Raw genomic sequence first — 13,338 nt, forward strand, 5'->3', positions numbered from 1 at the left:
ATCGGGCAACATCTATTTTTGATCCCTTAGGGGGATGTAGTCTGGTGCGCCCCCAATTTTTTTTGACAACATTTTTTGTTTTTATTTATTTTATGAAAGAGGAATAGAGAGAAATATGTATTTCGGGTAGCATAGCAAAAATTCCATGTTGGTATATATTTAATAGTAAAATCATTTAGAAGATACGCAATTCGCTAATGGTAACATATACATACATATATTGGACTTGTGACTTTAATTTGTTGATAATAAACTGATTTACAAAGTGTAAAAAAAATCTTTGCTTATACTTTGTATGATATATGTATTATGTACTCTTTAAAGTAAGTTTTAAGTATAATACCTATTGACTAGTTTTCATTACATAATTTATATTTTTAAAATCGTGAGGTTTCGATTGATGCTCTTAATGATGTTATAAAGCGCCGTCTGAATATATACATGATTAATTCTTGTGCATTTACATAACAAAAGCCATAGAGTAATGATGCCTTAGACTTTTTATTATTTCCGTCTTCCTTGTTGTACGTGGATGCTCTGTATTCTCTTTACCCTTTCGCCACCCGGCAGGACACTCTTTAATGGCCCAGTGATTTTTCTCATATGCAAATGTCAGATTAGCATACATTTTATTCTGAGCTTCCATTACTGCTGACAAAAACGTTGACAAAGCCAGCACTGTTTTTCTAGCTTAAAAATATGTAAATTTTAATCAGATCACACATTGTATAATTTCATTGTCCTTTTAAATTAACAAATAAACTTACGAAGTTTATTTTTATATCAATAGGATATTTTTATTTTTGACTCGATGTGATTATAATTATTATTACACATTAATAATAGATTTATTAATACTATTCATTGTGCGGAAACAATGCTTCTACAGTAGTAATTGAAACCACATTTCGAATGACCATATCAATTTGTATTGACGAGAGTTAAATATTCGACTAGATTCGACAGTTTAATAACTAATTAATATTTTGGACGACAATAGAATTTTACATTTGTATAGCGTAGCTGATGCATACAATATCAAACCTTTAAATCTCAAAAATATTTTTTTTTTCTTATGAATATTGTATTAAATTTAAAAAAGAACCAGCATATGTGTATACTAGAAATATTATATATATATACTAAGTCATCCATCCGTAACAATAAGTTAATTAAATTCAAAAAGGTATTAAAGATGCATAGTAGTGTGAACATAGTAGACTAAAAATCTCGCGCTCATATATACATATTAATATTAAGTTTCTCATGTAAATGTTTTTTTTTATAATGAGAAATAAAGTTCTTTAAACATTATTAAATGTTTAGTGCCGAACTGTGATCGTGTTTTGTTTAAGATCAACAAACCCAAATATAACTGTTTTGCTCACCCATGTTATACATTCATATTATAAGCTTCTGATTTGTATTCAAAAGAGATTTTGAGAGATATTGAACAAAACACATCACTACTTATCAAATTATAAAGTGTAATCTCCACTGTTTTTTGAGTAGTAAGTTTATATTTAGATACTAACATGACTTGTATATAGTTTAAAAATCTATGTCTTATAACAATAAATGCGTCAATGTCGCATTGCGCAACAATTGCGGCCAGGCGTATTTCCGGCATTGTAACAGACAATCCAGTCGAAATACAAGGTACTTCGCAGGTACTTATATTATCTCCTATTTCTGGCTCTGAAACTACACGACAATTCCATTTATGTTTGCTGAAGGATTCACTGGGAATCTAAATCCGGAATGCGACTTGCAAATTATTTACGTATAGTTCGATGTTTTTGCCAAATTCGATTTATTTTTAATCCTCTAGACGGGTATTGGAAAAGCAATTATGAAAAATAAACTAATATACCTGTGTGTATTTTCTATGGGTCAATTTGATATGTGTTTTCAATACCAAGCTTAGATAAAAAATCTAGTAATAATGTAATTCTTTATGGACCTATCATATCTAGGCTGTATAAAAGTTTTTCATAAGCAGGTCGGAGTGCAGGGTGGAGGGCCTGCACGTCGGTTTTTGGGTTTTAGGTGTGTGATTCGGAAATAAGATATTGCTTCTGTCAAAATGCAAAACATTTTGACAAACTTGAGTCAGGATTAGCAGTTTTTAAATGTTTGTTAGACGTCAAGATCCATGACTGGCTTCATTATAAAAGGAAGTTATTATGTCAGTGATAACATACTAAACAAGGTTTTATGACTGACCTTGATGATTAACTGTCAAACGATTCATTAATAGTTTTGTTGAAATAAAGAGGTTATTTTTATGTTCTCCGTCATATAATTAAATAAACTTAATATATGATGGTATGCACATGTGAATGCTGTGTAATATTAAATAAGTAATGGTAAGAGAATAGAGCCGGAGCTCGCTGTGATTACATATGAGCTAAGTACTAATTTCTATGTCTTATGACATATTGTTAAAATAAGCTATTGGCGAACACTACGAAATGTAAAATTTCCATATTATAAAAAGACAACATGGAAACTAAAAAAATGACTTTGTTTTCTTGGCAAAAAGAGAAAAAAAGGCAACCATAATTTTTTTAATACTGCATACTATTCTAAAGGAAATATTAGATTTTGATTTTAAACTGAACGGTAGGTACAAATATTTTTGGTAAAAGACAAAACACTAACATTGTGTTTGGTTCATATTGTCAATTTAAAATATGGATTAATTACAATTTTTTGTTATTTAACACCTCATATTTCTTCTTATACTTATAAAATATTAAAAAAAAATTGAATTTACTTTGTAATAGTATGGCTTAATTGATGTTCATAATTGTAACAGATTCTGTTAAACAATTCCAGAATTGTTTTTTTTGTAATATGTTTTTAACATATTCTTCATAATATACAATAAATGATTCAGATGTATTATAGAATAAAAGACCTGTATTTGTAGCCGGCCTGGAGTATTCTATCATATGACATTGTAAGTGTCCATGAGTGGTTATTTATATCCCTTTGAATATGGCGAGCCTATTGTCCACCAAACTCGAATACCAATATTCACCAAACATCTTTAAATGTCACGAAATTTTCAGACGAAAATGTCTCGGCTATTAAACTATTAACCACCGTCCCAGAATGTATAAGGATCACTGCTGTGAATTGCTTTCAAGGGGAAGGTGGTTTAATGAAATGAAACTTCTTTAGGCGCATGAGAGTAATTTTTTTACTGATGAGACGCAATAATCATAATATTAGATACACGAAGATGTGCAGCGATTTTGTTGAAAAAAAGGGATAGTGCTATTGAGACCGATTAGGAGAGAGACAGTAGGGAGCAGGCCAGTGAGTAAATCGAGATAGAGAGTGAGATAGAGCGAATGTCGCATCACGCACAGTCCCATGGAGCGAGAGGTGGGAGAGACCTGTAGTGTGAAAGAGTAGGAGAGACAGTCAGGGAGTAATTGAGAAAAAATTTTTTTACATGTGTACAACGCACACAAGGTTCCTTTATAGCGTATTAGTATTTAGACCATAAGTTTTGACAACAATTATAAATAAATTAACTGTCTTTTTATTATTATGACATCATGATGATTAATATGTCATTTGCATGCCTATTTTTATAAGGCTCGCTGGTTATAAAAACCAGTCATAATGTACTACTTTCTTTGCAAATAAGCGATTTTATTAAAATTTGTTTAGTAAATACTAACGAATTAAAATTGAAGGATATTTTACTGTACACTATTAAGTTGTAATGACTAATAAACAAGCGGAGAATAAGCAAATAGACCGATCACTCGTTATTCATTATTCAGATTGCATCCCTCAACGATATTCATCCAACCAATTTCCATGATGAAACGATGTTTTAATATTTACCGGCCTCTATCAGATGCACTTATTACTATAAATCAAATATAAATTCCGTTTAAATAGAAGATAGTAAAAATTGAATGTAAATTAATAAACGATAACGTTTCAAAATTATTTAACTAAGTTTACTATGTATCAGAAATGTGTAATTTAGATTGTTCCATACTCAATAATTGTTTAATTTAGAAGGTCTTCTTGATATGAATTTTCCGAGTATATTTAAAAAACACAGTGTTGAATGTTGTACAAATTGAATGCTACGGCTTATAATTTAAAGTATATTTGCGATAACTACTGCACCGACAATCAATAATTTTAAAGACCAGAAACGCACTCGCGAGCCCTCTGGCATCGAGTGCCCATTATCACGTAACATGAGCTTCCTGCCCGTTTACCCCCTATTCTATAAAAAAACCATAAAGATGTTATCTTTGAGTTAGGCTTTCCAAATTATTAAAATTATATATATCCACTCGTAGCGCGTCGGAAGCCGGGACAGACCGTTTAATATTCGAAGCATAAGTAATACATCCGCCTTATCTTCCTTATCACCTTTACTAATCAAAGGCAATTTCTATATTTTGTTACCTTCGAAACCTAATGAGTAATTTCAATTAAAACTTGGAATTACCGTATTCAGGTAGAAGTAAACCCAATATCAATGGGAATTGAAAATCTGTTTTCATTCGAAAATAAATTCTCATTATCGTGTATTTGAAATGTATTTCATATATTTCGATAATTATAAATAATTTCAAGTATGAGTTTTATTTGAAAGGGTTCCGATTCTGCTGTCGCCATACATAAAAAGTAGTACGTAGTTAATCGAAATTCTAAATTTAAGCTCACAGTATCATCGTTTTATTTTAATTAGATACGATGTGCCCTGCGATTTCGTTTACGTAAATTTGTACGAAGCGTTATACTAGCAGTTTCCGAGATGAGTGTGTCAACCGAAAAACTCTTCAAATTTTTCAACAAAGACACAGAGACATCGATTACTAAATGTATAAACTCTCAAAAAATATATACAAAAAAAAACAAATTAAAGTTTCCGTAATTTTTAATGAAATATTTTTTTGTAATTATTACATATCAGTTGTTCCTGGATATTGCAAGCTTATAAAATACTGCTTAAATTACGCTATACAATTAACATGAAATATTAATATTCTGTGCATAAATTACCTGGAAAACATTTAATCTATCTTCATTTTGTTCAATATTCTATTAAAAAATAGAAATTTACAAAGCATTATTGATACATTCATTAAAATTAATATTATAAATGCAATAAATAGGTATACATCGATCATAGTATATGCAAACCAACTTAAATCTTTTGCTGGATTTTTCATATAGTTGGCGCCATTGTTTCTAATAACATATTCCAACCAAAATACAGCTGTATCTAACGCATTTAATGGTCTGTCGACGAATCTTTTCGATACTTCTTTAGCTTTGGCCATATAAGAATTATTATTAAGAATTTCGTCTAATAATTGGTATAGTTTTTCTTCATTGATTTCGTGGTAGTTTAGTAGTTTTCCTACACCTAGCTGTTCAAGTGTCAGAACATTGTTTAGTTGATCACCATAAATTGGTACACTGATTAATGGAACTCCGTGGTATAGAGCCTCCTGTGTCCCGATTAAACCTCCGTGGGATACAAAGACCTTGACGTGAGGATGGGCTGAAATAAAAGGAATTTCCATTTAATCTTGGTATAATATAACTTTTATTCTCAATCTTTTTAATTAAAAATAACACATGTTGTTAAAACACCTCCTAGTTCATCGGTATAAAGTACATAAAATAACATGTACTTAGATGAAAGAAGCTGCATATTTTTGCAACTTAAAGAAGGATGGAGGAAAGAAAGAAAAGTAAAGAAATTCTTAAAATAGTGACGAAAAGTTCATTGCTAGTTCTTCTCGTCCGTTCTACGCCCTGGACTGGTACTAATTGCAAATTTAGAATCATTTTTTTAAAGGCGGTCATAAGTGAATATTGAGTTACTTACTTGAATAAATGATATTGTGATTTAATTTGATCTTTAAATTTATCAAAATGTTACTATACATGCATCATACCTATCATACGAAGAACAATAGAGATAATTCTCTTTGTGGGGCCATTTATTAACTCTAAAAATCGTTTTTTATAATACACTAGTACTTTATTGTATCCAATTTAACTATCGCTCAATTTTATGACTATATTGTTATGGTATGTTATTGTCCTTAGTATCTTAGTTAATTATTTAAATTTGTTCGAAGTCCTAAACGACAGAAAAACTGGCCAGTTTCCATCATATTTTTATAAACTTCTGTTTTTATTTCAGATTATGTATACATTATCCAATAAATAAATAAATTATCTAAGTATATATGTTTGTTCTTAATTTGTTGAGTTAAAAAAATGTTGTTCATACAAAAAATATATATTTAGATAGAAACCGTTTTACATCTAATCAATAACATTCGTACAAATGGTATAATAATCGTAGCTAGATCTTCTGGACTTGGCTTAATAATTATGCATACTGAAACGGATTGAGACTAAAGTTTGCATACATTTGAGTATCTCCATTATACAGATAATGTTATTGAATGTATCGTATTATATTGTTTGCATTATATGAAAATTCAATGACTCTGACTGACATATGACTAATTTGTGCTCTTTTACCTTGTGTTCAGGAATCAATAAAAAAATCGTTTACACTCACCGAGAATTTCCACTTGCGGCAACCATTTTCGTATTATCACGTTTTTAGGTTTATCTTCCAATTTATCGTCTTCCCACTTCCAAATAATGGTTTGTTTGAGTCGCCTGAACACGTTGATAAACGCCTGTTTCTTTTCTTGGCTCAATTCGGAGCTCCGCACGTTTGAACCGAAATTTACGTACACCACCCCATTTACCGCGCCGTCTAAGCATTTTTGTAGATCCTGAAAATGAACGGAAATTTTTATTCTCATGTGAATTGGGAAAGGAATAAGGGAACTAATTGTCCGTAAAATCGGTAAAAAAATAAAATAAATGTGAAAAGCTAAGTTTTGCTGTGTTTTACAAAAATTAAAGAATTTAGAAATAGAACTTAGGTGACAAATAGAAATGTTAAAGGTCCTGTAATTAGAGATGGTAATTATCAATATAATCTAAGTAAAAACTTTCAATATCTTTAAAAATATCTCATAACACATCTTTATATTATATATAATTCCACTGTTCGTTCAATGATATACAGTATGACTCTTCTTAAACCGCTGGACCGATTTGAATTATTTTTTTCTATCCATTTGGGTGGCGCCTTGGATGGCTTAGATTCACAAATCAGCCCGGGAGATGGCGCTGCGTCTGTACCTATTTTATCTATACACCAAATAAACAGCTGGTATAAATCTAAATCTTCTATACATGTGTTCGTAATAAAACTTTTAACAGTTGCACAGATTTTGATGAAATTGATTGTATGTTCAAGTGGAGCCGAGAATGATTTACATTATTAGATTTTTTTGTACATGTGTCTACAAGAAAATTTATGTTGGATTTGCTAGTAGTTATATATTTTTGTACAATATAAAATTGCTTTTAACTTAGTTTTAATTTATTACTTACCTCTGGAAGTGTGCCTGTACTGTTAGTTACATGTATTCCACCAATTTCAACAACATTCGGCAAATAAGCAGTGGGAGTATCAACACTAAAATGATTATTCAACAGCATCAAAGATGCATTCTTCTGTACATCATACAAACTGAGCATCTTTTGGGGTAATCCTGGTATATACTTTCTCATCAACTCCTCCTGTTTCTCTAAGTACCAGAATTTCCACCAAAATAATTCGTAAACAGAGAAATACATGTTTCGTAGTCGACCAAGGAAGCTAGTTTGATGATGCAAGTCCAGTAACTCATGGGTTACTGTTGCCCATTGTAAGGAATTTCTAGTAAGAAAGTTGTGTTTCATACAATTTCCATGGGTTGTAACTAGTGCTAAAGGAGCGTTGTATACGGTCGCAAGCGCATAGAAAGCTTCTTGAAAGAACTGCTCATTAACAACCAGGTCGAATGTGGTGTTGCTTCTAAGTAGAGCCTGTACTTCAGATGATTGGAGGGCTTCCTCGGTTAGTGCTAATCCACCGGGCCATAAAATTTCATTGTGGAACTCCTCAGCAGTCAGGTCCACCATCGTAAAGACATTTGGTCTTTCCTTGCCTGGGTAAATAGAAATAAAACTTTAAAATTTTCACATTACTAGTTACTATCGAAACTATAGATCTTAAAATACATATATGGCATAGCTTACATAATTGAAAAAAAACACGTTTCACGTTTTCGATAAGTATAAAAATGTTTAATCATCATAAAAGATGGTTCTATCATGTTCAGTGTGATTATATTTGTCATAAAGAATAAATTCTTGAATTTTGATTCTAGTTCTTTAACTAGGCAAGTAATGTTAAGGATATTAATAACTTGTTTTTACATTAATTTTCACAAGCAATCAATTTAGAATAATTTGTTGTTATCACTGTATAAACAATTGTATCTACCAATCTAAAAGCGTGTATAACAAAACTGCTCATCTCACCCGTTTGGATGAGATGAGCAGTTTCTCTAAGGAAATCGCAACCATGGCTTTCCATAGAAACTGCTTCAGTTTATATTGTCTAAAAAACATTAGTATCTTACCAAGTGCATCCCATATTTTGGTATCTTTGACCATGACTTGGTGATAGTTTGGTGGATGTTTATTTTCTCTGTACGGCGTGATCACTGTCACATTATGTCCACGTCGAGCTAGCTCCAAACCAATCGGCTTTAAATTAATATAATGAGATCGTGTTGTAAAGGGGATGACGAACAAAATATTAGCCGCATCACAGAAATAAACGAGTAATGACAGCAGAGACCAGAACTTGAAGGCGCCCTAAAATAATACAAATTATATTAAAGAAATTGTAGTATTTACTTACTAGTAGTGATCATAATATTACTGTTCTTTGTCACTGCCTATAGAGCTACAAACCTATACTTATTATGACCTATTTACACCTAAATTCGTTTGATATGAAATGTTATTTAGAAGAATTAGGGATAAATAACTTCTTTATAAACAAAATCCCGTGATATATTTTTATTTGTATAACACGGAAATCTAGCAGGCTTTTTTCCGTCAAGTAATTTTGATATTCATTTGTTAGAATTTTTTTAACATCGACTATGTTTTTATGCATTCATCATGCAAAAAGACAAAGAAATAAAGGATGAACTTACCATAATTCCAATATCTGCTAATATGTACTTACACGTGTGTACAAGTGACACGTCGGATCACATCTACGCATATCGTTTTATATATTGTAGGTAGTGGCAAAAATGAGAAATTATATGATACCCTCATCACCAATAATTAAATTGTTCAAAATTAAGTAACGATATTACTAATATTTATATAGTGTATACGTATTTATTTGGTGAATAGTATTTCAAAGATTAAATAAATAGATTGTAAATTTTGTTAAAAATTAAATATTTAGTCATTTTGTTTTATTTTCAATAGTTTGCAGCTTATGGACAAAAACAATCCTAATTTATGAACGTTTAATTTTTTTCGATTTTTTACACATTAACATTATTAAGATACTTATAAATTTATAAATTACATATATTATAGCTGTTAATACAGCCACTACGAATGAGTAAACATCCAACATAGTATATTCGAACCAGTTTAACTGAAGCGCTGGGCTCTTCATAAATGGGGCACCATTATGTCTTATAACATACTCCAGCCAAAACATCGCCGTATCTAAAGCATTCATAGGCCTATCTTTAAACCTCTTTGATACTTCTTTTGCTTTCGCCATATACGATTGATCCTCTAGAACTTCCTTAAGCAAGCCGTACAACCTTTCTTCAGTTATATCGTGAAACTTCAATAGTTTACCAAATCCCATTTCTTCTAATAAGAGTATATTGTTCAACTGATCAGAGAACACGGGTATTCCTATTATAGGAACGCCGTTGTAAATCGCCTCTTGTGTGCCTATAAGACCGCCGTGAGAGATGAAGACTTTTATGTTTGGATGGGCTGAAAATATTTGACAGGCGTTAAGTTTTACATAACTATATTAAGAAACCATAAAGCAAATGTAGCTACTCCCAAAGACGACTAGACTTAAAACTTTTTTGCTCAGTGTATGAACCAGATTTATAGTATGTTCATAAATTATATAATATTTCGCAATATAATTAATTACAAGCTACATAATATATGCTATTACATAAGAACATGTTATTCATAATCGGTTATAACCTCGCGTTTCGTTTGAAGCGTTTGATTTGTATCTTTTTTCTGTGTTAGAGATAAGATCTACTGTATATTATCTTGTATCACTAAAATTTATCTATTAAATTATATAATAGTAGGTAGGTAAATTATATAATTTTATACAAGTCATCGTTACAAATGCTATGGCAATCTCAACGAAAGGCAGTTCTGATATATAATTTCTCTTACATCTGCGCTTTATGATCAAAAACTTTTATAATTCTTTATTCATTAAATTATAAGACTAGTATCGTATATGAATGTTAGAACATACCAAGAATCTCTTTTTGTGGCAGCCATTTTCTTATCATAACATTATCTGGTTTACCCTCTAATGTATCTTCCTCCCATTTAAAAATAATTCTTTGTTTTAATCTTTTAAATACATTTATGAATGCCTGGCGTTTTTCTCCTTCTAAATCTGTACTTTGAACGTTTGAGCCAAAGTTTATATAGACCACGCCATGTACGGCATCATCTAAATACTTTTGAAGGTCCTGTAAAAATAGATAGTTATGTAGTGTTGAATGAAAATTATTTTGATAAAACTTAATACATCGAAACGAGCTTAGCGGTAATTGTTCACTCGGTACTCTCGAGAATACACTAAGTAAAAATCAAAAACTATAGATACGAATTCTGAGACAATAAAGGTCTGAAATTCTTTTTTGACATACGGAAGGAGGGAACAGTCGTTCAAAAGGTAATACTTTTATTTATTTTTTATATATTCCATAGATACAAACGAAAGCTAATAATAATATTTCATTCCTGATCGAGGGTTCAAATTATATTTTACATGAGAATACTGATACTGTATTTCTTTTTATTTTTTATAAAGCAGTTATATAAGATATTACTCAGTAGATACAAAGTAGATGTTTATTCAAATTATCAATATTACAGATGTTTGTTAACAAATATGTGTGAAACAAACATACAGTATATACATACTGTTTGTACTATACCTGTGGCAGGCTTTTATCACTTTTCGTAAGATGCATCCCGCCTACTTCAACAATATTTGGCAAATAGGCTGCTGAGGTATCAACACTAAAATGACCGTTAAGTAACATCAATGATGTATTCCTTTGTATATCATATAAACTAGGCACAGGTTTTGTCAATCCAGGTATATATTTCGCAACCAGCTCCTCTTGTTTATGCAAAAACCAAAATCTCCACCATACAAATTCATATATCGAGAAAAACATGTTTCTAAGCCTTCCAAAGAAACTAGTGGGTTCATCCACATCTAATAATTCAAAGGTGACTGTTTCCCACTGAAGAGGGTTTCTCGATAAGAAATTGTGTTTCATGCAATTTCCATAGGTTGTGACGAGAGCTAAGGGTGCATTATATTTATAAGCCAATACATTAAACGCCTCTTGCATGAATTGTTCGTTAATGACTAGGTCAAATTTCATGTCGCTGGCTAATAGTTCTTGCACTGCTGGTGATTTCAGCGCCCTCTCTGTGACTAACAGTGTACCAGGCCAGAGATATTTTTGGTGGAACTCCTCTGCGGATAGGTCGACCATTGAAAACACATTTGGTCTTCCTGTGTCTGAAAATTTCAGAATCTATCATATTTTCTTTATTCATAGTTTTCTAATTTTAATCTTTTAATAAACTACATTCTCTAATGGTTTTTCTGATTAAATTGATCGCGAAGCGAAGATATTTAATTATTGTCAGTTTTTCAGTTTTACTCGAATTACCTGTGGAATTGTCTTCATCCTCATTTGTCTTTTTTAAGAGTTGGTTAAGAAGAAATACTCTATTACAGAATAGAGTCTAGTATAGTAGAAATAATCACGTAAGACAGTGATTACGATAACACTGATTTACTGTATGAATAAAATAAATAGAATTTAAAATTGTTTTCTCGTTCTTATTTCAGTTCAATTACGGTTCACAAAAAATGTACTTACTCCTTACTACTGAACCGTAATTGGCCTTAAGTACTTTATTGTAGACATTCAATTTATAAAAAGATCATAGGTTAGTTTTAGCTGTCCGGATATACTGGTAATCTCTGACTTCTTCACGCTTTTAATTTTCAAAATAATATATAAATTCAAGCCTTAAAAATCCTATGACAAAACATTAGACAGGCAAATTTACAGACACCTACTTAATATAACATAAAAAATGTAAATATTACCTAACAAGTTCCACACTTTAGTAGCATCAACCTTAATTTGGTGGTATGTTGGTGGGTGATCAGTCTCTAGGTGAGCAGTAATGACTGTCACATTATGACCACGCCTAGCTAGCTCCAATCCAATTGGCCTCAGTGATAAATAATGCGAATTTGCGGAAAACGGGATGACATACAGAATGTTAGCTCCATAGCAATATCCGAAGAGTATAAAAAGTAGGTATATTTTAGGCATCATCTAAAAAAGACATTTACTGTAAAAGAAGCGACATCTGTACAAAAATAAGAATATGTAAATGTTAATAAAAAGTTCTAAAACTCCCGCCATTGTTTTAAACTGTTGAATAAGGTATTATCTAATACGGTCAGGAAGCCTTGCATGAGCTTTTTAAAAAAATCTTTGTTATAGTTTGGTTCAGTCGCGAGGTCATGGTACGAATTTGATAATAATTGAATGAACGAAATCTATTTGATAATTCATACTAATTGAATCGCTAAGGTCACGTTCAAACATAAACCTGTGATGTTTTCGACGTCACGATATGAACACTTTAACTCACTTGTAGGTTGTCAATAGGCTCGCAATAAGAGCTCATGGTCTTATTTTAAATTAACTATACCCAAAGCTAAAAGAAAATGAACTTACCATTTTATTATCACTTATGTAACTTTCGCAACATTACAAAGTAATATTCAACGTCTAAAAAAAACATCGCAGTAGTAATGAACTCGCAGTTTTAATCAAATATTTATAACCTTGATCATCAATATACTCAGACTGGCTTTATGGCGGGTTATCAACTAAAATTGATATCAAATTTTATCTTGATTGGTAACGTCTGCCTCGTGTTTGATAATCCGCTAATACTGCCATCTAGAGGCAATTTAGTGTACATGTCGTATATGAGTTCAGGGGTCCACTTAGTTTTTCCATAATATCTCCTAGATGGCGTGGTCAAAAAGTACCTGTT

General features: G+C 31.2%; 2 protein-coding genes across 3 annotated transcripts; both read right to left on the reverse strand.

Annotated features, from left to right (window-relative positions):
• Positions 1-4,894: 4,894 nt before the first annotated feature.
• LOC111003420 (UDP-glycosyltransferase UGT5) lies at positions 4,895-9,288 on the reverse strand. The gene is made up of 5 exons (XM_022273926.2): positions 9,147-9,288; positions 8,562-8,799; positions 7,486-8,084; positions 6,593-6,815; positions 4,895-5,554 (listed from the first exon to the last, which is right to left on the reverse strand). Exons 1-5 carry the CDS (start codon positions 9,147-9,149, stop codon positions 5,061-5,063), a joined length of 1,557 nt encoding a protein of 518 aa, XP_022129618.2. The 5' UTR covers positions 9,150-9,288; the 3' UTR covers positions 4,895-5,060.
• Positions 9,289-9,459: 171 nt separating this feature from the next.
• Positions 9,460-13,155, reverse strand: LOC111003419 (UDP-glycosyltransferase UGT5). 2 transcript variants are annotated; one of them, XM_022273924.2, is made up of 5 exons: positions 13,014-13,155; positions 12,371-12,605; positions 11,172-11,770; positions 10,478-10,700; positions 9,460-9,963 (listed from the first exon to the last, which is right to left on the reverse strand). In XM_022273924.2, exons 1-5 carry the CDS (start codon positions 13,014-13,016, stop codon positions 9,464-9,466), a joined length of 1,560 nt encoding a protein of 519 aa, XP_022129616.2. In that variant the 5' UTR covers positions 13,017-13,155; the 3' UTR covers positions 9,460-9,463. The 2 variants fall into 2 exon arrangements, with proteins under 2 accessions (XP_022129616.2, XP_022129617.2); XM_022273925.2 differs by having other exon boundaries at positions 12,371-12,621.
• Positions 13,156-13,338: the final 183 nt, after the last annotated feature.

The sequence above is a fragment of the Pieris rapae genome, chromosome 4 (assembly GCF_905147795.1).
Source record: "Pieris rapae chromosome 4, ilPieRapa1.1, whole genome shotgun sequence".
In the NCBI taxonomy this organism is placed as follows: domain Eukaryota; kingdom Metazoa; phylum Arthropoda; class Insecta; order Lepidoptera; family Pieridae; genus Pieris; species Pieris rapae.